The following is a 26627-nucleotide window of genomic DNA, read 5'->3' as shown; positions in this document are numbered from 1 at the left end:
GTCCGATTTTAAAGCGAATACCTACGATACTAACCCTAAGGATTTATTCGTAGATCTGCGGATGTCTTTCTTTTCTACGGATAAACCTCTTGAAAATTACGAGTTTTGAATTGTTTCTCAAGAAATATCCAGATTTCGCATGGTTCCTTCATATATCTACGGGAAATAACTAAATCTCGTGTTTTTTCTAATAACTGGCGCTCACTGGTAGTCAAGAAATGATTAAAATTTTACACTCGATCGAAATACAGTTTGGATGATTAGGGTGTATCTCTGTGTTACAAGGATTTCTTTCATTTCACTAACAAATCAAAATGATTTTCAGTCACATTCACGGAGAGGCAGAGAAATATTTATTAGAAAACAATATTGCGACGTAATTTTTTTTGTGTTCCTATGTGTGTACACTTCTATTTATTTGACCTTGTTTGTAACATCAAGTTTTGTTTTATTTGATAAAATATTTTTATCTCTATCACAATTTATACAACTAAAAAACTCTTTGGTTAGATATGATAAATCAGATTTATCTGATCCGCAGAAAACAAAACGAATGGTTAAATGAATGAAATCTATATAACCGAAGAAAATATACCAAAGTACACCAATATGCTGAAGAAGTCTCTGTCTAGTGTAAATTGTTGATGAATATGAGATGATAATATCTACTTCGCTGCTTAACATTACCCTTCAACATAGTTGCTGACAGAAAACTGCTATTTTCTCTAAATAAAATCAGTGCACAGGAGCTTATATATATCAGAGTATCAGACAAAGAAAATGTTGGATTGCCATACATTGAATCACTGGTATTTCACAGTAAATCGTGATTCAAAAATTGATTGCATCTAAGGTAACCGTCTCCATATTCTTCTCACTTTCTCCGTTCCTTACATCTCTTGAAACCACAAGTTTGAGTGAATGCATCGAGACGCAGTCCAAATAATCAAATACACCCTCTGAAACAATCGCTAAAATGCCATATTGTAGTCAAAGGGTATAGCATTTATATTATCTACAGAATAAGTCTCTATATACTTCATGTCGTTTGTTGAAAGCATACAAGTATATGTTAAAAAAAAGTTTACGTAGAATGGTGCAGCTATAAGTGATTTTGTAAACATAATAAATGTATCAAAAATATCTTAAACCACAACAGCACCCGCCTCAGAACGACTGGTAGGTAAATCAGGACATTGCTTCCAGTGGTCGTTGACTGGATCATAACACTCAAACGAGGATATTGTTACCTGTGCGCGATAGAAGTTTATTTCACATGGCTGATCTCCACCTGCCACATACAGTAAACCATCTGCTGCTGCTACCGCAGGACTCGCTCGACTGACCGACATGGGAGCAACCGATGACCACTTGTTCTCGTCGAAAGAATATCTCTCGACGGTACAGAGCACCTCTTGTTGGCTACTATTACCTCCTATAACGTATAGATATCGGTCCAGTATTGTCACCCCCATTTGGCAGCGTGCTGTTCTCATTCGAGAAAGATTGTTCCACTCGTGGGTAACAGGATTATAGCTAAAAATGTACAAAACAACTCGTTTTATGGTAACAAACTTAAAATCTGCTCTGTACAAACCTTATCAGATCTGGTAAATGGCGACTCGATGTAGTACATCCTCCAACTATGTAAATGAGACCTTCAAAAAAAAATTAACTAAGTGTTATTATCGTAACTCATTGTCGCTCAAATTTTTAGAAGTTTGTAACATTTTTGTTTGTTTGCTAACAAAACAAATTATAAATCACTAACCTTCAAAACTGACTACTCCCATGCTAAATCTTGGTTCGGGTAAGTCACCAACCATTCTCCACACATTTCTCATTGGATCATAGCATTCAATTGACCCACCTATATCTTCGCCAATCCATCTATTAAAAATTATAGAGGTATGCATAGTGTTTACTTGATCATTAGTCCATATTAGCAAAACATCTTACCCGCCCATAGCATACAACGTGCCTCCTAGAGCACATAACCCAAATTCACACCGGGGTACAATCATTGGCGCCATGGATTCCCAGTTATTATTTTGCGTATCGTAAACTTCTCCATTCGCCAAAATCTGACTACCACGCTCACCACCGATAACAAATATCTTACCGCCGAGTGTGGCCACACCAGGTAATATTCTTCCGATTTGCATTGGAGCTGATTCAACCCACTCACGTCGAAATATGTCATACTTGATTACGCTTTCGAAGATGCAATCAGCAGGAGTCCATCCAGCAGATTGCTCTCGTCTCGACCCACCTATTATATAGATATTCTTTTTGGCACAAACTCGAGGACAAACACGAAGAGGTACTAGCTGACCACGCTTCGAGGTTAAATCTTTTCTGACAGATCGTAGTGCAATTTTCAGTGAAACATCGCGGCATTCGGCTATCGCTTGATCGATTAGACCGACTGGTACCAGCGCTAACCGTACATGTGCAAGAATTTCGAAAACGTATCGCCTTCGAGGAACCACGTCATGCTTGATCCATCGTAACGCTGCTTTGAATACTTGAAATTCGCTATCTACTCTCAAAGATTCGGATGAAATAACCTTCATCAGCATCATGTGCGGAACGTCCAGTAGTTCATCCTCGAGGGAAACTTTGGGAAAGTTTGTGTACACGTAAGTGGCAGCTGCTTCGGCAAGCTGACAGCAGTTGTGAGCCTCCGCGAAACGTAGAATCCCTAGAGCATTTGAAGAATGGAGTTCACGGCACAAATATTCGCAGCATCCGTCGACTACCTCCGGCAACTGAATCATATCCGCTGCTGCCAATAACTCCTGGACATTACTCTGTAAAGAAAAAAGTCGAGCATGAGGATACGCCACTACAAAAGTTTTCAAGAAAGCAATTGTAAAATACCTGTTTGATCTCCACTTGTCCAGTATAAATGAAATCAACAAGCAGCATCAATATATCGGCCCGGATGGAATGCAATGTTACGGATTTTTGTTTGCCTTCATTGAGACCCAGCTCTGGTCGGAACATTGCCTCGAAATAAGCGGAGGCAGCGCTTAGTATTGCTCGATGTGCCTGAATCTTTGTATTACCGACGACTATCTCCACATCACAGAAGCGCACACTTTGCCGCAGAGCATTCAGATTCAGTAAGACTTTTTGGAAATATTGAGAACAGCTGAATATAGGCCGTGCACCGACGGTACATTCGTTTGTCTGGTCGATTGCCATTTGTGATTGCGTGAGCGAGCAAATAATGTGACTAGCATTTTCATGTCCATTGAAACTATTCAATGGTGGCATAGCGCTTTATATAAGAAAAACACGAAAGAATCGCGACTCTGGAGGATAAATACCACTCGTCGATAATAATCCTTGAACTATACGTGTTTTGCACTAAAGGAACATGTCTTCGTAGCAAAATGCAAAGTTTTCAACTGTTCTGGACCGAATGTTTCCTTAAATAATCACCACTATTTGGTTTACGCCCAGACTATGGCGCTCGTGATATATGTAAGATTTATAATACACTATACTAACAGAAAGATAGAACAATCTACATTACACATATACAGCAAATAACTATCTAGAACTGTTTTGCAGGCAGCCAATTGAACATAATAATAAATGGTGATTGGGATCTCAATATTTTGCCCAACACTTTCTCTTCCTCATGGAATAAATGTGAATACTATCATGTTATATACACACACACAGTACACACTCCCGCTCTATGCAGTCTACATGCGTCTGTCACTGAAAATGAAAAGCAGAAGTAGAGAACGAAATCAGTATGTAAACCAGCTGTCAAAAATTTATAAAAGTATGATTGTCGTAGTTGCTGCGTTCTCTTTTATGCTGCAGAAAAATAGATATGGAACAGTTCCACGGAATAGATACCGTATAAGCAAATATTAAAACTGTTCAATCAAGAATATTCATGTTGGTACCTATGTGTGTCACTCGGGTGCACTGGTAGTCCTTATTTGCCGGTAGTAGGTAATTAGGTCCTCCTGTTGAATTCCACACTGCGAAGCCTGGAGCAGAATGGCCTGAAATATGCGAATTTGAATCAAAATGCAATCAAGAAGTTTTAGTTTAGTTGGTCTGTACTCTCTATTTTTTATGAGATTATAATTAAATAGGTTGACAGTAATTCCATTCATCTCCACTCCAGTAGTCACCTCTAGGAATGTCGTAATATCGATCGATTAATCGATTAATAACCCAGATAATCGAATAATATTTAATCGATTAGCTTGAAACTAATATTCGATTATTGAGCTAATCGAATAATTTAAAAAAATCCCATAGTAATAATCGAATAATAACCCAGATAATCGAATAAATTTCAATCGATTAGTTTCAAAATTATACTCGATTACTAAATAATCGAGTAATTCGAAATTTCCGACATCCCTAGTCACCTCATATACTTAAACCACAAGATAGAATGCTGTGTCTGCTCGATCCATTGGTTACACTGAGGATACTGCACTTAAGAATATCATAACTTAAATCGTCTGATTGTCTCGATTTTAGTTTTTTAGACAATTTCATTACTGTCATATGTATTTCATAACAATATTAGATTAGGTAGATGTAAACTGTATACTAGAGATGGTCGGGTATCGGGTATTTTACCCGAAACCCGACCCGTACCCGTACCCGACGGGTTTTTGGTCGGGTACGGGTAAAAATTTTTATTTTCAATCGGGTACGGGTCGGGTACGGGTAAAAAAAAATTACTACTTACTCGGGTACGGGTCGGGTCGGGTAAAAAAATTTACTACTCACTCGGGTACGGGTCGGGTACGGGTAAATTTTTTTTTCTGATCGATTACCCGACCATTTGTACTTCACATAAATATGTTTACACGTTGACGAGAATTTTTTATTGCAAAACAGTTATTCCGAAAAATAAACAATTTGATTCAAGGGGTTTTGACATTCGCGCCTAGAACCAGACCTGAAAACTGGCATCTTTTTCCAGAAAAAAACATTTCTTTTCTTCATTTAAAAAAAAACGATCAATCATAGTTACGTGAAAAGTTATGTGAATATTTTCCACCCTACTTTTTTATAACATATTTTATAAGATACACTGCCTTAGCTCTAAGATGTTGCGGTCAGACCCTACTTTCCACGTAGGTTTTAATGGACTGCCATTTTAAAGCTGTTTAATGCACAATCCAGTAAAAATTATTTGATTAATATATAAAATGTAGTGTAGTACTCATATCACATTCAGATACCAGAAAACTGTTATTTTAAATATGGTTGAGATTTTCAAAATTTACATATAAATCATTAGGATTCTAACCATAAAAACATGAACATTTATTTCAGAAAATCTGCATAGAAGTTCTTCTTATTCTTCACTTCTGGGTGGTGTCACCTCACTTGAAATGACACCGATTGATGGCACAGCAAGTTGAGCTATATTGCCAGTTCGATGTCAACATTTCATAAGGGCACATAAACCAATGTTTACTTTCTCTTTTGTGAATATCTCCTTAATTTTCACGTGTACCTACAAAGTATTCGTGTAGAATGAAAGATAATATCTCCATGTTTCCAACATTACCAAATATGTAACGAACGTTTGTATAATAACGCAGATATAGTCGAAAGAGAAAGTAAACAAAGAAAATCTGTCAATTGTTTTTAGGCCCTTTTGAAATGTTGACGTCGAGTTAATTTACGTTTCTTTTCACTGAAAATCTCGATGCGTGACAGTCGCAAAAGTACGGGTGAAAATCTTTTCACGCGAAATGCTCAAATTTTCACCGTGTTCACTCGTTGAGGGTTCCAAGGGAGGTGGAACAGAAGTTCAATGGCTGTAAAAACCACCAGCTCCCGTTAACATCGTTGGTGTGGGTTTGTGAGGCTTACAAAACGGGCATATTTGACAGATTAATTTAAATCAAAATCATAATTCATTTTGCTTTGTAGTAAAAAAAATGTAACCAAAAAAAATTTCTCACAAATGTTCAAACTACTTACACTTGAAGGACTCACAGTTCACCATTTTCAAAATTGAATTTTTCACACCGGGAATACACGTGAATTATTTGATGTTTGGTCAATTCACGTAAACGAACCGATGATACTCTATTAATTTTAGGGGATGTTCGTGATTTTTCAAGTGATTCTAATGTGAATTTTTATTTGTGTGTCAAGATAATGAGCACGCTTACTTGTGGTTCTAAAGAATTGGATCAAAAGTCGCACTGTTTCGTAAAAACCATACCTACCCAAAATTGAATAAAATGGGTATTACGACATTTTGGATAAATATGCTTCTCGAAAAATTTGAGTAGATATTACTCCTTTTTGTTGACATTTGTAAATGAGTATAAAGTACCAAAGACATTGGAAATTTATTCATGCTTCACAGTGTATTTATATGTTTAAATGTAAACAAGCATTTTAATGTATTTTACTGACAAACTAGAGCCTGATACGCTCTATCTAGCTCGCTATCTAAAACACTATTTTTTTCCATCCTGAATTTTGGTAAACTTTTTACTACTCATTCGGGTCGGGTACGGGTACAGGTAATTTTTAATCGGGTACGGGTCGGGTACGGGTAATTTTTTTTTATTTTTTATCGGGTACGGGTCGGGTACGGGTAATTTTTTTTTATTATTGATCGGGTACGGGTCGGGTACGGGTAATTTTTTAAATTTTTAATCGGGTACGGGTCGGGTACGGGTAATTTTTTTTGCTGATCACTCGGGTACGGGTCGGGTTCGGGTATAAGAATTTCTATACCCGACCATCTCTACTGTATACGACACACGGGGGCACATTTCATACGTCATCAGATTAGAATTCAAAGTTGCATCTTGTGTGAAGATTGCTGGTACATATAATAGTGAAGTATAATAATAATAATAATAGCTTTCGTTGATGATTTGCTTCAAGATCTCTCGATTTCGGTTAGTACGTTGTACGTATTTAGAGAAAATCTGAACCAGACTATTTATTGCGCTGTGCACTTAATTCATATGAAATATATATTTTTTTACGTTCAATGTAAGAGGAAAGGATATAACTCTATAACTCCCTAGTTTGCTGGAGGAGCCCCGAAATAATTGATGCTATGTTTGCTTGCTGTCCACGTGAATTTGAATTCTAGTTTGATTTGGAAATAGATTTCAAACTGGCGGAGTTAAGTAGATTGAAAATGAAAATAAATTCTTTATTAAAAACCTGTTTTATTTCACCTATTGGTTGGTAAACGACTGGACAATGCGCAATTTATACCCCAATGTGGTTCATAGCCTCTTGTCCAGTAACCCCTATCCCTACCTCCCCGCGATGCCGGCTGGGGGGTACGAGTAACCATAGGAAATATCGGGTAACCAACCCCGGTGGGACCTTGGTCGTATGCTGTCAGGGAAGGGGGGGCTTGCTTTCTCTTTACAGAGAGCAAGCCTACCCGAGCGTCTGTTCCCCATGTTGGGGCGGCTTGAAACAGCGTCTGTTCTCCATGTTAGGAGCGGCTGATTACTAAACAGTGTTGACACGATGGCCCTCCGGCGAGACAGGAAGTTGGTGAAGGTCTAACAAGCCGCCCGGAAAACACTTGTTACGCATAATCAAGGAAGAAATACGACTCGGAATAATCGGCAAAGACCTACGCGACGAAATAAGGACTACGATTGGAAGCTTGGCACATGGAATTGCAAATCGCTTGGCTTCCCAGGATACGACCGAATGCTGCATGATGAGCTTCAAATTCGCGGCTTCGATGTCGTAGCACTGCAGGAACTTTGTTGGACGGGACAGGTGTGGAAAAGTGAGCATCGAGCGGCTACCTTCTACCAGAGCTGTGGACAACCAGCGTTCTAGGAACGGGATTTGTAGTGTTGGGCAAGATGCGCCAGCGCGTGATTGGGTGACAGCCAATCAGTGATAGGATGTTCGTATTGAAGATCAAGGGTCGTTTCTTCAATTACAGCATCATCAATGTGCACATGAGACGAGACCCGATGACGAGAAGGAAGCATTTTACGCGCAGCTGGAACAAACCTACGACAGCTGTCCACGGCGGGATGTAAAATTCGTCATCGGCGACATGAATGCTCAGGTAGGCCGGGAGGCAATGTACAGGCCTGTGATCGGGCTGGAGAGCCTGCACGCGGTAACAAACGACAACGGCCAACGATGCGTGAACTTTGCAGCCTGCCGAGGAATGGTAGTTCGAAGCACCTTCTTCCCCCGCAAAGATATCCACAAAGCCACTTGGAGACCACCTGGTCAAAATACGGAAAATCAAATCGACCACGTTCTCATCGACGGGCGATTCTTCTCCGACGTCTACCGCAGTGCCAACATTGATTCTGACCACTACCTTGTCGCGGTTTGTATGCGCTCAAAATTATCGACGGACCTCAGAAGACCGAGTTATGTGGAGACGCATTCTTGATACAGCAAAGAACACCCCAGACCTCAGAAGACAGAGTAATTTTGAGACGTATTCTTGACACAGCAAAGAACACCCCAGGCCTACAGCTGTTAGGTAAGGTATGTTTAATTCACCTAGTGGTGTTCAACGTGGTTCACGAGAAATTTATATACTATTTGGACATTTTGAAGAATTGTTTCCGGAACCGAAATCGGGAGACTGTTATACTTGCAGTAAGTTTTTAGGGCCTTTAAATAGCCAGGCCTGCAAGTTCTAATAGTTTTACAATTTACTTCAAAAACGTCGTCAACTGTGTCAACTTTTTTAACTTTCATCACCCTGGAAGACGGATAGTGTAATAAGATATTTCGACATGAGCATTTTATAAGGTTACACAAACCAATGAGAGTTTCTCTTTGTTTACTTTCTCTTCTGTTATTTACTCCTTGATTTTTATGTCTACTTACAAAATATTCTTGTAGAATGAAAGACCATATTCCTATGTTTCTAACGGTATCAGATATGTAACGAATATTTGTATAATAACGCAGATATATCGATAGAGAAAGTAACCAGAGAGAATCTGTCGATTTCTTGTAGGACTTTTTGAAATATTTACGCCGATTTATTTGAATCAAAGTTCGACCGGTTCAGTCACGGTTAGTTAGTTTTGTTATAAGCTAATGAGACCTGCAAGCTAGAAGAATTTACTGGCTAGTTTTATGGAATTTGTTCCATTTTCAATTCTCGCTGACAATAAATTCATTAAAAGATTCAATTCTAAATATAGATTATGGCGACGATCCGATTAAACCAGTTATTCGAAAACAAACGAACCAAGCAAAATCTGGTATTTCAGTTACTTTTTTATTTGAATAAGGTATTATTTAGTTAGTATTTTCGCAGTTTACATTGACATCACTACACCACCGGTACGATATTACTGTACTACCGGCTGTAAAAAATTCATATACATTTCGAAGCATGCAATTCCGATATACATATCTTTTCAAATAAACTTGAATCCATTGAAATTCTTTCTTTCTTTCTTGCGCGCATCTAGTTAGGTACCGCAAAACAACCTAATTTTGAGTACATTCCACCCAATTTGGGGGTTCCGTTCAATAACCTATTTTTTGGTAAAGTGGCTCTTGGTAGGCACGTGAAAAAAAAATACTTAAAGATTAGTTATATCTACTCAATGGTAAGTTATATTTAATCTACAGTTGAGTCGTATTGACTCAATTTCAAGTTGATACGGTTTACTTAATTTTGGCTTATTGATTGAGACTCTCGCTGATGGGTGGTTTTGCTCTTTGTATTTTGACAACAATGGAAGGAGCGAACGGAAGAAAAGACTCAAACTTAAGTAAAAAGAAGTCAAATAATAGGTAGTTTTTATTTTCCGTGTAGCTATCCGTGTAGCTCGACATCAGCACCATATTCAACAAAAAATCACACACCAGTATTAGACATTCGTGCCTGTGCCGTGATTCTGTTTTCTTCAAAACGGTTAAAAACTCGGGCGTGTGTACTTGGTGCCGATGGACTCGCTTCTGTTTTCAAAATCGAGCTTCGGTGTTAGTTTGCGTTTTCTTTACCGCGTGTACGAAATCGATTACCACACACAGCATGTTTCTGTAAGCTAGCTGGTGGTTTAGACTGAATTACGCAGTCGTTCGATAGGAAAAAGTGTGTTTAATGAATAACAATGTTTATTACGTGTTGTCTCTGTGTCTTGTGACTAGGAAGTGATGACCGGATGTGTCGCTCGTACACGCAAAATATAACTTAACAAAATAAAAGAGTTTGTCGATGTTAGGTAGACGGTAGATCCCCTAAAGAATATTTCTAACTGCTACATTTCGTTCGTAGAAGCGGTGTTGTGTTGTTTTTTTTTCGTACCACCACATGTACCTGTTGAATTTTCTAATAAAATTTGTATGGCATTCATTGTAAAATAATATGATGTTCATTCGAACAACGTAATATTTCACTACAAATTTTCATACGTGAACCTTTATGAAATTCGTGAAGTTGGTGATTGATATTTATTGATTGCTCTTTAACACTCCAAATACCAAGCCCGAAAAAAAGTTGGAACAGTAACTTTCAGCTGTCATAGCTCAGCTGTTTTTCAACGATTCTCAATAAATTTTACACCCTCGAAGTTCGTACAGTTCGTAGATCATTTTAAGTATATTTTTTTTTTTTTCAAATAAAATTTTTATTAGGCTCATTTGCTTTAGCTTAACGTGGCCGATTGTCTTGTTGTTAGGGAGAGAGAAAGGGATGCCGTATTACGGGGCGGCATACTCCCCAGTTAGTAAGGGGACATAGGGAGGGTGGGACCTACACAGTATTGAATTGAAATTTGAATACATCATTGGTTTGTGGCATACATCTTTTAGACACATTTTGCGTTCGATGAATCTTCATGTTTTTCAGCTTGTAGCAATGAAGAGATTATTCTGGATTGGGATGCTTCGTTGGTGTGTTCTGACGTTGATGTGACGTTTTTGGGTAGCTTCCAGCAACTCAGTCAGTTCAAGGCAGGTGCATGCTCCGAAGCATCGTTTACACAGGCCATACTTCCAGCAACGTAAAGAAGAGTGCGGTAGAGCTGTAGACGAGAAAGAGATAGGGAGAGCACTAAATTTGAGCATTGATAGTTTTCAAGAAGTTATAGATGAGAGTCATATAAGGAAGATTTCGAGTTGCCAAGACGTCGCGGACTGGTACGAAGGGTGGTATACCTCGGGCCCGAAGGGAACCTATGAGTTGGGACCTGGCATCACAATACTCGACACATGTCCAAACAACATGTTCGATGTCATGATAACCCTCACCGCAAACGCAGACACCACTCTCAGCGAGCCCCACACGACGGAGATGCGCGCTGAACATATAATGATTAGACATGAGCCTTGACATTACACGAATAAAGTCTCGGCTCACGTCTAACCCCCGGAACCAAGCTTTCGTCGATACCTGTGGGATTATTGAGTGTAACCATCGTCCCAGAGTTCCACTATTCCATGTATTCTGCCAGCTAGCTAGAGTTTTCTGACGACAGCAACTGAAAAATTCATTGAAGCAGATTGGTCTTTCATAGATATCACCTTCTAGTGCGCCCACCTTGGCTAACGAGTCCGCCCTCTCATTGCCCCGTATGGAACAATGTGAGGGGACCCAAACCAAGGTAATCTGGTATGATTTTGCAGATAAAGCACTCAATTGTTCCCGTATTTTCCCCAGGAAATACGGTGAGTGCTTTCCAGGCTTCACTGAACGGAGAGCCTCAATGGAACTGAGACTGTCCGATACAATGAAGTAGTGATCTGTGGGCAGAGTGTCAATGATCTCAAGGGTATACTGAATTGCAGCTAGTTCTGCGACGTAAACTGAAGCTGGATCACTGAGTTTATAGGAAGCGGTGAAATTTACATTGAATATACCGAAGCCAGTGGACCCGTCTAGATATGATCCGTCAGTGTAAAACATTTTATTACAGTCGACTTCTTTAAATTTATTATTAAAAATTTTTGGGATCTCTTGAGGGCGTACAGGATCCGGGATTCCACAAATTTCTTCTTTCATGGATGTGTCGAAAAGCACAGTAGAATTAGAAGTATCCACAAAATGAACACGATTGGGAACAAACGAAGAAGGATTTATATTCTGAGCCATGTAGTCAAAATACAAGGACATAAAACGGGTTTGTGAATTAAGCTCGACGAGCTTTTCAAAGTTTTCTATCACCATCGGATTCAAAATGTCGCATCGGATTAGCAGTCGATATGAGAGATCCCAGAACCTGTTTTTCAACGGTAAGACGCCCGCCAGCACTTCAAGACTCATCGTATGGGTTGATTGCATGCAACCCAAGGCAATACGTAAACAACGATACTGAATTCTTTCCAGTTTAATGAAATGAATATTCGTAGCGGAGCGGAAACAGAAACATCCATATTCCATTACTGACAATATCGTCGTTTTGTACAACCTGATCAGGTCTCCTGGGTGAGAGCCCCACCAAGTTCCGGTTATTGTACGAAGGAAATTGATTCTCTGTAGGCATTTTCGTTTCAAATACCTAATGTGACATCCCCAGGTACCTTTGGAATCGAACCAGACCCCGAGATATTTAAATGTGAAAACCTGAGCTATGGTTTCACCCCCTAGTTGAAGCTGTAGTTGCGCAGGTTCTCGCTTCCTTGAAAATACAACCAGCTCAGTTTTCTCCGTAGAGAACTCGATACCCATTTGAAAAGCCCATGTCGACAAGTTGTCGAGGGTATCTTGCAATGGTCCTTGGAGATCGGCAGCTTTGGGTCCTATAATAGACACAACACTGTCGTCGGCAAGTTGTCTTAGCGTGCAAGATGTGTTGATACATTCATCAATGTTATTTACGTAAAAGTTGTATAAAAGGGGGCTTAAGCATGAGCCCTGAGGAAGACCCATGTAACTGAATCGCTTTGTCGTCAAATCACCATGCTCAAAATGCATGTGTTTCTCGGACAATAGATTATATAAAAAGTTGTTCAAAACTGGTGAAAGACCATGCTGATGCAACTTCTCAAATAGAACCATAATGGAAACTGAATCGAATGCCCCCTTGATGTCGAGGAAAACTGATGCCATTTGTTCTTTACGAGCAAATGCCATTTGAATTTCTGTTGAGAGCAACGCTAGACAATCGTTCGTTCCTTTGCCCCTGCGGAACCCAAATTGTGTACCTGAAAGCAATCCATTTGTTTCGACCCAATTGTCTAGACGGAAGAGAATCATTTTCTCCAACAATTTCCGAATACAGGAAAGCATAGCAATCGGCCGATACGAATTGTGATCGGAGGCTGGTTTTCCAGGTTTTTGAATAGTAATAACTCTCACTTCTCTCCATTCGTGTGGGACAATATTACCCTCGAGGAACTTGTTGAATAAATTCAACAAGCGCCTTTTGGCAGAGTCGGGCAGATTTTTCAACAAGTTGAATTTAATTCTGTCTAACCCCGGGGCTCTATTGTTACACGACAAGAGCGCAAGTGAGAACTCTACCATCGAAAACGGTGTTTCGTTTGTATTCAATGTCGCGACGCGGGATATCTTCTGTTCCGGAACAGAATCAGGACATACTTTCTTAGCGAAATCAAATATCCAGCGGTTAGAATATTCCTCGCTTTCGTTCGCGTGATTTCGATTGCGCATGCGACGGGCCGTATTCCAAAGAGTGCTCATTGCTGTTTCTCTCGTTAATCCGTCAACAAACCTTCGCCAGTAACCGCGTTTCTTAGCTTTAATCAGACTTTTCATTTGAAATTCTAACGCCGCGTATTTCCGATAATTATCTGGAGTTCCGTTCCTTCTAAACGAGATGAAGGCTGAAGCTTTTTTCGTTTTCAGCTCTGAGCACTCTTTGTCCCACCATGGGTTGGGAGAACGCATACTAGTTTGCGCGCTAGGTACTCGTTTCGTCTGAGCTTGAATTGCGGTGTCAAGAATCAAGCCAGCCAAAAATGTATACTCTTCCTCCGGAGGAAGCTCCTGTGATGTTTCTAGTTTCTCAGACATCGAGCTCGCGTAACGTTTCCAATCAATGTTTCGTGTGAAATCGTACGAAACATTGATTGTTTCCGATGGTCTTCCACGGTTGGTGATAGAAACTATGATCGGCAAGTGATCGCTACCGTGAGGATCACAGATTACCTTCCACTTGCAATCTAACTGTAGCGAAGTCGAGCAAAGGGATAAATCCAGCGCACTTGGTTGTGCTGGCGGTCTAGGGTTCCGTGTCATTTCTCCCGTGTTTAGAATTGTCAAATTGAAGTTGTCACACAGATCTTGGATTAACGAAGAACGATTATTATCATATAAGCAGCCCCATCCTGTACCATGCGAGTTAAAGTCCCCTAAAACCAGCCGCGGTGAAGGAAGAAGTTCTATGATGTCTGCAAGCCGACGATGCCCTATCGAGACTCTGGGAGGAATGTAGATAGAAGCTATACATAGATCTTTGCCTTTAATATTAATTTGGCAAGCAACAACTTCAATTCCCGGTGTCGAGGGGAGGTTAATACGATAAAATGAATAGCACTTTTTAATCCCTAAAAGTACCCCTCCATAAGAGTCTTCTCGGTCCAGGCGGATTATGTTAAAATTATGGAAGTCGAGGTTGATGTTAGAAGTAAGCCAAGTTTCACTCAAGGAGAATACATCGCAATTATGAGTATGTATTAAGTGTTTGAAAGAATCAAGTTTTGGGATGATACTTCTGCAATTCCACTGAAGCACAATGATCATATCTTCGATTCTCAGTGGTAAATTATCCATCAAAAGATACGATCGCTGCAAGGAGGGGCCATTGTTCAGTCAACTGTTTTAAAAATGTCCTTACTGTTGGCAGTAGAGCAGTTAGGAAGCTTTTCAGAGGATCAGTAATATTGAAGGCTGTTAATATCCAGTCCACGATATCAGAAAATTTCAATAATCCAGCGTTTGTTGGATTTTCTGGTTGTGCTTTGGGGTCATTCGGGTTTTTTGATGCCCCAGGAAGTGCTGGGTACTCCTTATCATCCCTAAGTTTTTTGAACCCAGGAGGTGTTTGCTTCGGTTTTGAGTCAGCACTTTTTGTTTCCGTTTGGTTCTTTTGTGACGAGGAGGACAGTCTGAGGCCTTTACGAGGAAGCTTGGGAGAAGCCAGATTTTGTCTTTTCCTGCTTCCTTCAACCTGTGTGTAGGAAGGTCCTTCGCCTGGGTCGTCAGAGGTATCCTCTTCAACTGGCAAGATTGCAAACGGGTTCTCAGGGGTCGATGGAGTGGTTCTTTTTAGGATTTCCACATAAGAACGTTTGGAACGTTCTTTCACGGATCGCTTCAATTTCTCCGCACGCTGTATGTACGTAGGGCACACCGAAAGATCATGAGGATTCTCCCCGCAGTAGCAACACTTTTCCACTGCTCTTCTGCAGAGATCGTCCTCATGGGCCTCTCCGCATTTGCCGCATCGCAGTTTGTTGCAACAATAGGTTGCCGTATGACCTAGCTGTTTGCAGCTTGTACAATGCATTACCCGCGGTACATACAGCCGAACAGGTAGACGAACTCCACTCACTACCAAATAATTTGGAAGTGCAGATCCGGCAAAAGTCACGCGAAATGAGTCCGATTGGTAAAATTTACCATCTATCGATTTGGAGTGCAATTGCTTGCACTCCAAAATTTTCACTGGTTGAAGGTCGGGGTTTTTGAAACGGCCTACCCCGTCCTTCATCAGATCTTCGATTGTCAGACTTTCGTCACGGACCACACCGTCGATCTCCACCACATGAGACGGGACGTACACGCGGTACTCCTTCGTGAACAACTCGCTGGTAGCAATCTCGTTTGCTTGCTTCAGGTCGGACACAACAACGCGTAACTTGTTTGGCGAAACCTTATCTATTGTTTTTATTGCCGAGAAATGTTTTTCCAGGTCCCGAGCAATATTTAAAACTCTGAGAGACTTTAATTTGGGCCGGAAGTATACCACCCACGGACCCCCCGAGCCATCGTCTTGGTAAACTTTTTGGCGAGCAGGCAATATCTTAGAGGGAGATGGAGGCATCGGAGAGGGAGATGGCATTGGAGAGGGAGATGGTATCGGAGGGGGAGATGGTATAGGAGGGGTAGATGGCATCTCGGAAGCAAACTCAGCCTCTAAATGTTCTTCGTTCATTCGTTCAGCTTCGCCCTCCTCCGAGACACCCCCACTGTCATCAATATTCATATTTAAAGTGCGGGAGTAAAGAAATCTCCCGCACTTGAAATGAGAAAGAAAGAAATAAAATGAAAAGAAAATATATGAATAGTAAAAGTTGAAAGAAAAAGTTTGAGAAAATACTTAACAGTATGTCACGGTAAGCTGTTAGGTGAGTTGCTCCTTCACTCCTTCGTTGTGCTTCAGCGTGACCTTGACTCAGGATTTGGCTGCTGCGATGCGGGTAGCAAACAATAGAAATAACTGCTGCCCGAGGATAGCACAATAGCGTCTACTGTCGATACCGATACAAAACCGGTGCACAGACAGAACTCACTTGCGGGGATGCTACTTTTTATCACTTTTATTTAATGCCTATACTACAGCCTCTGCTGTGATAGGCACCTTCGTCTTACCGATGTCGATTGTTAAAAAAACGCGTGTGCTCACTTCGAACATTCGGTTACGAATGTTTTTTAAGTATATCATTATTGACAATCGGTTAGGAAAAATCAATGAAAATGTGATTTTTCCCGTTCCAGGTTTTTTTCAGGCGCAAAAAATGCCCTATCTGCTATCTAATTTTGTTTCCTTTGGCATCAACGTCGCGACTGAATATTGAGAGCTCCAACTTTATCGAGTCATAAGTTTGTTGATAGTCAACCGATTTTAAAAAAAATTGTTCACCATTGGAATGGTACTAGTTTCAGAAATAAAATGCACTAAAACCTACGTAAAATAGAGTTGTCTACCTAAAGTTATAGAGAAAACTGTAAACAGATGACCACAAAAAGATGGGATTTTTTACAATGGTCGTAAATATCTCTGAATTCAAAGCGATGACCTATATGTTTTCATACATCATTGGATTACTAATAAAACCAGTTACAAATAGGGCTAAACTAGCAGTTTTTTGTAATACTAACAAACACAAACACTAAAAAATTTCAAATTTTAGTTATTTTTACAAAATGCTTAGAAATTAAAGCGGTGACATACACTTTTTGTACACTTAATTATTGTTATTAATACACACGATTATTTATAACAAATTAAACTCAATGAAAATAAGTGCACTAACTTTTCTCAGAGATAGCTGAACCGATTCTCACAAACTTAGATTCAAATGAAAGGTATAAATGTCTTATACAAAGTTCCTGAATTTAACTTCGATTCAACTTCCGGTTCCGGAATTACAAGGTGATTAGTATAAAAATTACAGAGATGGTGTGGCAGATTTAACCAAAATTAGGTTCAAATGAAAGGTCTCATAGTCCTATATAAAACTCCAAAGTTCCATCAGAATGCGACTTCCGGTTCCGGAATTATAGGGTTAAGTCTGTTGAAAATTAATACAGTCACTTAAAGTGGCCAAACAAAAAAACATAAATAAAATTCTAGACTAACAGCGTGACTATTCCAATCGGTAGTAATTATCAGTGGACAAATAAAATAAACCGGTTCTGGCTATCCTGATTCCCGGTTTCCGATTCCGAAAGCACCGGAAAAAGTGTTCATTTATTCCAAAATGGATCTCACTCACTTTCCTCAGCTATGGATTGACAAATTTTCACAAATGAATATAAGTTGTAATTGTAATTGTAATTTATCAGCCCACAACCTGGCAGACCGTGTCCGCCCATCTGTTTGAGTGAGGTTCACTTCAAGCTGGCTGTGAGCCTACTAAAGCCTGACCATATGCACTAGACCGTATAGCCATCAGGTTTTTGCCATCATTTGGTACATATGAAATGCGCAAAACTCAACAAGCCGTTTCTGAAAGTTTTGGACGAAAATCCCAACCTGTTTTGGATATGCGATGAGTGTTGTAAACTGATCAAACTTGCTCGTTTCCGCGACTCGGTTTCTTCGTTTGGAAGCGCATTTGCATCTATCGCAGAGAGAACAGAATCGATTTTTGCTGAGCTGAAGGCCGAAATTAAAAAGAATAGCCAGCAAATATCTCGTCTCTCGCGCAAAGTGCCTGTCTCGTCGCCGCTGCCGCCGAAGCCCGACGGATTTGGTCCCAATGCGAAGCGTCGTCGGGAAGATAGTTCTGAGCCAAGTAAAACCTTGGAAGGTTGCCGGAAACCATCGGATAACTGTAATATCGCCACAGTTCCAACGCCCTGCTCCCTCGTATGGATTTACTTGTCACGTTTTCACCCCAGCGTTAGTAAGGAGATGGTTTCGCAGCTAACAAAAGATGGTTTAGAGTGCAGCGAAGATGTCACGGTCATCCCGCTGGTGAAAAGAGATGTCGACGTAAATACTCTGAACTTTGTCTCCTTCAAAGTTGGGATACTGCCCAAATTTCGGGAAGCGGCTCTTAATCCCGACACCTGGCCACAAGGTGTTTTGTTTCGCGAGTTCGAAGACAACAAAAAGCAAAACATCTGGTATCCTCCAATCGATATTTCTCCACCGATTTCCGACGAAAATGGATGCAGCACCGTTATGAATGTAGACGAAGTAACACCCAGCCCGCTCCGTTTGATGAGAACACCGCCCCGGCAAACGTTATGAGAGTACAATGGAACCACACCGGGACGCACTGAAGTTGATATTTTGGAAGCTCTCGAACCCCCCGCCACAGTCGTGCCACAGCAGCCAGCGTTCTCCAGTCGTCCTGGTCCTGTGCGTGGGTGTGGTGAAAGAGTCTTCCAAATGTCTCATCTCGGCAAGTATTTGCATATTCCGTCCTTTCCAAGTGCTGATCTCTCTCGCACTTATAGATGTCCTCCTCTCGCTTTGAATCGGATACCGGGATGCACAGATGTTCGCACCATGGAAGCCCCTGATACGTTCCCCACAGTCGAGCTATTGCAGCCAGCGGTCATCAGTCGTCCCGGCCCTGTGAGTGGGAACGCGGAAGGGGTCTTCCAAACCATCTCAGACGGCAAGTACAATTCAGTCTCAAACGATTCAGGCGTTGATTCACTTCCCGTCGTTTGCAGTTATCCATCGCACGATCAATCTAGTCAACCGCTGCACTTGTACTACCAGAACGTTGGAGGCATGAACATGCACATCACCGACTATTTGCTGGCTTGTTCGGATGATTGCTTCGACATCATCGCTCTTTCGGAGACGTGGCTCAGTGATTGTACGCTCTCCGTTCAAGGTTTTGGATCCAACTACGAAGTCTTCCGTACCGATCGCAGCCCCTTAAATAACTCAAAAACTATTGGAGGCGGGGTGCTTATCGCAGTGCATCGTCGTTTGAAGGCGCAACTGATCGAAACCGCATCTGGTAAATGCGTGGAGCAGGTTTGGGTGCGTTTGAAACTGGTCAATTTTTCCCTCTACCTTTGTGTGATATATCTTCCTCCGGACCGATGCCGCGATCTACCGCTAATCGATGCACACATACAGTCGTTGCAAGAAATTACTTCCACTCATGTACTACCCGTAGATGAAATCTTGATTGTGGGAGACTTCAACTTTTCCAGCATAAAATGGCAAACAAGTTCCGGTGGTTTCTTCTTTCCTGATCCGGCGCTCTCCACTTTCCACATTGGCATTACAACCATGCTCGACGGCTACAACCTCAACCTTCTTCGACAGTCGAATCCTGTCGTTAATGAAAATAACCGGATGTTGGATCTTTGCTTTTCAAGTAGAGAAGATGTTGCACCAAAGATTAGTGCTTCACCGTTCCCTCTGGTCAATTCCGTTCGTCATCATCCTCCACTACATATTGTGCTCGATTCAAATCGCTTACAGAACGCCTGCATTCCAACGGACATCATCTGCTATAATTTTAGTAGAACCGACTACACCAATATGACCGACTTCTTGACGCAAATCGACTGGGATGAAGTTCTCGACAACGATGATGTCAATGCTGCTGTGCAGACGTTTTCTAATGTTATGAGCTACGCAATCGACTACTATGTACCGAAACGATCGAGACGGCAGACCCGGCATCCACCATGGCTGACTGCGGAAGCGAGACATCTGAAAACGACCAAAAGAGCCGCTCTAAAGAGGTATTCTAAACATGGAGGATTTTCCCTGCGTAATCACTACGTGCAGATAAATCAGTTGTACAAGAAAACCGTTAAGCGCTGCCATGCCAACTACTTGAACAACGTACAACGAAAACTGAAATCAAATCCAAGGTATTTCTGGAAACATGTGAATGAGCAAAGGAAAGAATTTGGGTTGCCCTCGTCAATGAGCTTTGGAGATCGTACTGGTTCGTGCACACAGGAAATCTGCCAGATGTTTGCGGAAAAGTTTTCTAGGGTTTTTTCAAATGAAATCCTGACTCAGCAGCAAATTGCTGCCGCAGCACTTAACGTTCCCCTGTCTAATAACTCATTGAACTGCATCAATATTGACGAAGACTCAATACGGACGGCAATTGTAGGAATGAAAGCCTCAAATTCTCCAGGCCCCGATGGAATACCGGCAGTTATTCTTAAAAAGTGCTCGCGTGGAGTAATCGCTCCCCTCTGCAAACTGTTTCGAATGTCTCTCGCTACAGAAGTTTTCCCCAATTTATGGAAAGCTTCCTTTATGTTCCCAGTCCACAAGAAAGGCGATAAAAAGGATATAAACAACTACCGCGGTATCACTTCCCTTAGCGCTATACCAAAGCTGTTCGAAAAGGTTATACTGACACCAATTTTCAATCACTGCAAGCAATATATCGTCGATACTCAACACGGTTTCATGCCTAACCGCTCAACAACCACAAACTTACTATCGTTTTTGTCTTATGTGTTTGATGCAATGTCTAACGGTTTACAAACGGACGTTATCTACACAGATCTTTCCTCCGCTTTCGATATAATCAACCACGACATCACGGTTGCTAAGTTGGACAGACTTGGATTCAGTTCGAACATTCTTCGTTGGTTGCAGTCGTATCTTAGGAATCGTCGTTTAGCAGTTAAAATTGACGATCATACTTCCGGAGAGTTCCTCGCATCATCCGGAATACCACAGGGTAGTCATCTAGGACCGTTAATATTTTTACTGTACTTCAATGATGTCAATTTTGCCTTGGAAGGTCCTCGCTTATCGTTTGCTGATGATGTCAAGATCTATCACATCATCCGCAACTTAGAAGACGTAGCCTTTCTCCAGCGGCAATTGGTAATCTTCGCAGATTGGTGTAAAGTTAACCGTATGATTGTAAATCCAGACAAATGCTCGGCCATTACGTTCACGAGGAGAAAAATGCCATTGCATGTCGAATACTTTCTGGATGGATCCTCGATTGGAAGATCTACTAGCGTTAAGGATCTTGGCGTCCATCTCGATGAGCAACTTACATTCAAGCATCACATCAGTTACATTGTAGCTAAAGCTTCCCGTAGCTTAGGATTCTTAATGAGAATAACTAAGCACTTCACAGACATACACTGTCTAAAATCGCTTTACTGCTCGCTTGTTCGTTCAACTCTCGAATATTGCTCGGCAGTTTGGAACCCATGCTACCTGAACGGTGCTCATAGAATTGAGGGAATACAGCGTAGATTCGTTCGCTTCGCTCTTCGTCGATTGCCGTGGACCGATCCTCATCAACTACCTAGTTATGAAAGTCGTGGGTTATTAATGGGTCTCGACACATTACAAGTGCGACGAGAATTATCACGCGCTCTGATAATAGCAGATATATTCAACGGTAGGATCGACTGTCCCGTTTTGCTCAACGAAATTAATATTAATGTGCGACCCAGAGCTCTCCGCAACAGTGCTTTTCTTCGACTTCCTATACGACGTACCAACTATGGCGCAAACGGTTCTATTATTGGTTTACAGAGATCGTTCAACCGCGTTTCATCTGGGTATGATTTTAATGTGTCACGAAGCAGAATACGTACAAATTTTCTGAATATTATTAGGAATTATCATTAGGACCAAATTGTGTCTGTTGATTGTAAATAAATAAATAAATAAATAAATAGCACACCGGCTTCCTCCACCAGCAGGCGCTGCTCTGAGTCCCACTGGTTTCAGATACATTAGGTTAGGGATAAATAGGGAAATATAGCATTTAGAAGTTTACTAACTACTACTAACTACTGTGTTTGTGGCTGAAAATAAAGCGTACGGAACAATAATAATAATTACAATAATAACAATAATAATAATAATGGTAATAATAATAAAGTGACATTAAAAACAATAGTGCACTTACCCCTCTCTCCCCACCTTACCTCAGCTTAACAAAGGTCAAGTTATCACTCAGAGTACCACCTTTTCGTCATTCTCTGGAGACGCCCCAGGGTTCTTCTTCCTAAAATTTCCTTGCTCTTAGGCCTTCGATGACAGTTCCTTATTTCAACATTCTCGTTTCATTGCGCCCCCACCATGTAAAATAAAATAAGATAAAATAAAGTCAGGTGTTAGTAAGTTTGTTGGATTATATGATGTAAGGTAAGGATGCGCATTCAACACCAGATTGTCCAGGGAAGCCACAGTATGTACACAATGGCACGATTGCTTAAAATGTCTTCACACCTGCCCGAATCAGTTTCGCCGTCAATGCAATTTGTATAACATCAGTACCGATATCGAACCGGATCGGAAAGGTTTGAAACTTCCTTAACGGTTCATAAGATGTCAATCCGCTCTTATTCCTGATCAGAGATGCCAAAACTGCAGATATGTCTGTAAATCTGCAAATTTTACAGACTTTTGAAATTGTCGCGACCTTTTTCCCAAGTTCGTTTAGTTATACATCATAGAGAAATTTCTGCAATATTTGCTAACAGCAGATTTGTTTTCGGATATACAGACTTTTGCAACGCTGTCTGAAGATATTTGAAATTTTTATCTGGCATCTCTGATAATAATAAGTCCACTTTTTGAATTTAATTCACCTGTTCCGGACGAATGTGATATATTAATCACCCCCATTCTGCATCTCGATCGAGTCGGACCCCGTCGAACGAATGTAAAAACCTGCACTCTGTAATTCGAGTGATGCCTTTGTATGGAGAACTCGATCGAGCTACAGAACGCAAAACTTCACACCCGATCGAAACAATCCGACTCGAACGAAACACAGAGCCGGGGTGAATAAGCATCCCAATTGCATCAGTAATGCCTGAAACAACCCAATGGCCCATTGTCAATTTCAAGCAGTATCAGTCATGTCAACTCTGTGATAAATACAGATGATATAATAAATTCGTTTTACCGTTTTAAGCGAACGATCGATCTCGGTATGATCCGACTTGGTCAACACGAAGTGTAAATTGACTCCCACCCTCATCCGCCAAGCAGGGTACGCGCCCTGTAGTTTATCGTCCTAAGCTCAGGGCAATAGGATAGTTACTATTAATAATATAAAATTTATATTTTTTTTAATAAAAGTTTACATGTTGCACACTTCCCACGTTGAGAATATTAGCAACAGTCACAAAGTGGGTTGATAATCGAGACATCTATAGTAAGATGTTAGTTCCTTATCAACAGTTGCACTCTGTCCCACCGCTTGCTAATACTCCGCACCTCCTCATTCTGCTAAAAACAGGAGTCACCAGTCATCATTTGACACCGTGTAGGCATGAGGTCGGGGCTTGTGACGACCAGAGCTAAGTCAATCAAACTGCCGATACAAACAGTAAGATATGATATTTGTCGCTCCTTCCAGGATGTCGTGCACCTTTGACCCCCAATTTTCACAAATGAATATAAGTTCAAATGAAAAGTCTCGTGGTCCCATATTGAATTCCTGAATTTCAGCCTTCACCAATTCCAGACAACCGGTTGCGGAATTAGAGGGTGAAGATTATTAAAATATTTATACCGTTACTAAAAGCGCTTCTTAACTAGTCAAATCGATAGTCATTGTCAGTAGACGGCCAAACAAATTGATGTCGGCTTTTCTGATTCCCGGTTTTCGATTCACGACCGGATATCGTGACTATAGACTCGGAAATGGATCCCAGTCACTTTTCTCAAACCGACTTCGATTGTACCGGTTCCCGGACTCCTGTTTCGGAAGTACCTGCAATAGTGGAACTCACTTCGTTTTCTCAGAAATGGTCTTATCGATCTGAGAACTGCTTTACTCTGTAGGTTATACTAGTTGATGATGAGAAAGGCATCATTACACCACTAGGTCGATTAAAACAGGTTTTTCTTGTGCGTTTAAAGACCAACCAACTCAAAGTATCAAAAAAGGTAAACTAATATTTTTCAAAATTCTGTGAAAAAAACATGTTCGTATAAAGTCTCAAGAAATTTTAAATTGTGCAGAAATTTTAAGTTATTAGCTGGTACAGATAAGCCAAGAAATTTTTTAAAATGCAAAAATTTTCAAGTATTGAATTTCTTCTGCATAGATTTTTTTTCTTTTGTTCCATTGTTTGATACTGCATTTAGCTTGAATGTATAGGACATTAACTATTTGCATCATTTACCGATAACACGAATAGTAGATGCACTACATGAATTATTATGTATCATCTACTAGTGATCCTATGTCTCAACTGACGTACCTTATGATCTCATGATTCTCGGTTCTAGTTCCAGTTGTTATTGGTGTTTTGTTTCTTGTTTTCTGCCTGAACAGTTGTCTTGTAGTTCACCATTTGATGACCAGACAAAAATTTCAAGTATATCGTAAATTTAGAAATAGAAATATAATATTGTTCGGGTTAAAATATAGTCTCATTAGTATACCTAAGAGAAACAACCAAATCTACGTAATACGGACTAATATTGATAGATCGTATTGGACCTGCTTCTGGACTATAGATCGAATTTCAAATGAATATTATAACAATTTCCTGCTGTTATTAAAACAGTTTCCTGCTGTTATTAAAACAATCATAGGAAACTTTTATGAAATTTCACTTAATTTCTTGAGATCTTTTTGAAACAAAATCAAACAATATTTTTCCTAAATAGCAGTTGATTTCTTTTGCGATGGGTTAGTATGTAAAATACTCAGTTCAAGTTCTACTTTCTTATCGTACAAAGCCATCGCAAAAATTAAGAATTTCCGTATTATCTAAACACTAAAAATCTATTGGTGAAATTCAAATTATGAGCAATTTAAAGCAAAAAATGTACAAGTCATCGCTATCATTTTTGATTTATATGTTAAAAATAATTCTTTTGTAATATTTGTCAATATTTACATTTACACTGTATATTTTCAGGTTGATTTTGATGGTGCAAAAACGTCAGTTCAGCATAAATTGTAGCTGGGTTGACTAGCAATCGAATAATGTATAAAAACATATAGGACATCGCTTTGAATTCAGAGATATTTACGACCATTGTAAAAAATCCCCATCTTTTTGTGGTCTTCTGTTTACTGTTTTCTCTACAACTTTAGGTAGACAACTCTATTTTACGTATGTTTTAGTGCATTTTATTTCTGAAACTAGTACCATTCCAATGGTGAACAAATTTCTAAGATCGGTTGACTAACAACAATGCTGGTGCCGCATAAATGCAGATAGGGCATAATTTGTTCGTGAAAATAAACTTGGAGCGGGAAAAATCACATTTTCATTGATTTTTCCTAACCGATTGTCAATAATGGCATACTTAAAATAATCTGCGAGCTGTACAAAATTCGAGGGTGTAAAATTTATTGAGATCCGTTGAAAAACAGCTGAGCTATGACAGCTCAAAGTTACCGTTCCAACTTTTTTTGAGGCTTGGTGCTTCGCGTAACTTTTTGAGGCTTGGTATTAGGAGTGTTAATAGTAAAATTTCTATTCATAGTTCAAAACTATGATATACAGAGAAAATTTTTTGTATCAAAATACATTCGTATGATTTTTGGACGTGTAGTATCCTCTATGTAATGATTAACTAATAAAATGAAAAAAGTGCGTTTTGAGTTTTCTCTTTGGTCTAATGGTAGTATAGCACAATTGTCGAACTATTTTCTGCGGTATAGCTTTTTAGCGACAAAGCTAAGACATTGCACCTAATTTTATCACAATTCGTAAATTGAAAGTGGAGTAATCCATGAAAGAAAACGGCGACTCTGCTAATGGGATAACTATTGGTACAATAACCCAATATCGACCGCTTCATTTTAAATTCAATGTTCATAGAATTTAACTTACCTTTAGTGTAGATTGTTGTTCAAAGAGCTTCATGAATCTCCGGTAGTATGTTATTTTCAGCAAAAGCATGATGCCTGGAGCATCCGAAACCAACCTAATTTTGTTTCGATGGAGTGGATTCCAATGAATTTCTATTACCATGCCTTTGATATGAAGATACAACTCTGTACTTTCATGCAAATCGACGGGGACGGAAATATCAATATCGGTAAGAAAATGCTTGATATCAGTATCATTGTGTTTTTCAAAATAGCATTCAATGGTAGGAGTCCTCATAGAACGTTGTTCATGTCGGTTTAATAATACACGGACCGAATACAAAATGTCGTCTTCGTAAGGCGTCAAATACTCTTGAATGATGCACGAGCTTGCTTCAAAAAGTGCTGTTATATTTGTTACGTTTTCTACCTCAATCGGGATTTGTATATTGAGGTTGTCA

At 40.1% G+C, this 26627-nt stretch overlaps 3 protein-coding genes across 3 annotated transcripts; 2 read left to right on the top strand and 1 right to left on the bottom strand.

Annotated features, from left to right (window-relative positions):
• Window positions 1-318: 318 nt before the first annotated feature.
• LOC131429652 (actin-binding protein IPP) lies at window positions 319-3735 on the bottom strand. Its single transcript, XM_058593924.1, has 5 exons — window positions 2884-3735; window positions 1960-2813; window positions 1772-1890; window positions 1598-1658; window positions 319-1536 (listed from the first exon to the last, which is right to left on the bottom strand). Exons 1-5 carry the CDS (start codon window positions 3280-3282, stop codon window positions 1146-1148), a joined length of 1824 nt encoding a protein of 607 aa, XP_058449907.1. The 5' UTR covers window positions 3283-3735; the 3' UTR covers window positions 319-1145.
• A 14144-nt stretch (window positions 3736-17879) lies between these two features.
• LOC131429198 (uncharacterized) lies at window positions 17880-18659 on the top strand. Its single transcript, XM_058593249.1, has one exon. The coding sequence runs from the start codon at window positions 17880-17882 to the stop codon at window positions 18657-18659; it is 780 nt and encodes a 259-aa protein (XP_058449232.1).
• Window positions 18660-18666: 7 nt separating this feature from the next.
• On the top strand, window positions 18667-25309 carry LOC131429197 (uncharacterized). The gene is made up of 4 exons (XM_058593248.1): window positions 18667-18817; window positions 18910-20228; window positions 20412-20750; window positions 25265-25309. Exons 1-4 carry the CDS (start codon window positions 18667-18669, stop codon window positions 25307-25309), a joined length of 1854 nt encoding a protein of 617 aa, XP_058449231.1.
• Window positions 25310-26627: the final 1318 nt, after the last annotated feature.

This window comes from Malaya genurostris, chromosome 2, assembly GCF_030247185.1.
Source record: "Malaya genurostris strain Urasoe2022 chromosome 2, Malgen_1.1, whole genome shotgun sequence".
NCBI lineage: Eukaryota > Metazoa > Arthropoda > Insecta > Diptera > Culicidae > Malaya > Malaya genurostris.
The sequence above is the reverse complement of the archived record's forward strand: the minus strand, read 5'-3'. Positions and strand labels throughout refer to the sequence as shown.

What these genes read in the sequence shown, in the direction of transcription:
- LOC131429652 (XM_058593924.1), bottom strand. Translation starts at nt 3,282, where the DNA reads ATGCCACCATTGAATAGTTTCAATGGACATGAAAATGCTAGTCACATT. An exon ending in GGGAGTAGTCAGTTTTGAAG is followed by an intron (nt 1,659 to 1,771) that starts GTTAGTGATTTA and finishes TTTTTTTTGAAG; the next exon opens with GTCTCATTTACATAGTTGGA. An exon ending in CATTTACCAGATCTGATAAG is followed by an intron (nt 1,537 to 1,597) that starts GTTTGTACAGAG and finishes GTACATTTTTAG; the next exon opens with CTATAATCCTGTTACCCACG.
- LOC131429197 (XM_058593248.1), top strand. Translation starts at nt 18,667, where the DNA reads ATGGAACCACACCGGGACGCACTGAAGTTGATATTTTGGAAGCTCTCG. An exon ending in ATGCCAACTACTTGAACAAC is followed by an intron (nt 20,229 to 20,411) that starts GTACAACGAAAA and finishes ATCCTGACTCAG; the next exon opens with CAGCAAATTGCTGCCGCAGC. An exon ending in TACCAAAGCTGTTCGAAAAG is followed by an intron (nt 20,751 to 25,264) that starts GTTATACTGACA and finishes GTATATTTTCAG; the next exon opens with GTTGATTTTGATGGTGCAAA.
- LOC131429198 (XM_058593249.1), top strand. Translation starts at nt 17,880, where the DNA reads ATGAAATGCGCAAAACTCAACAAGCCGTTTCTGAAAGTTTTGGACGAA.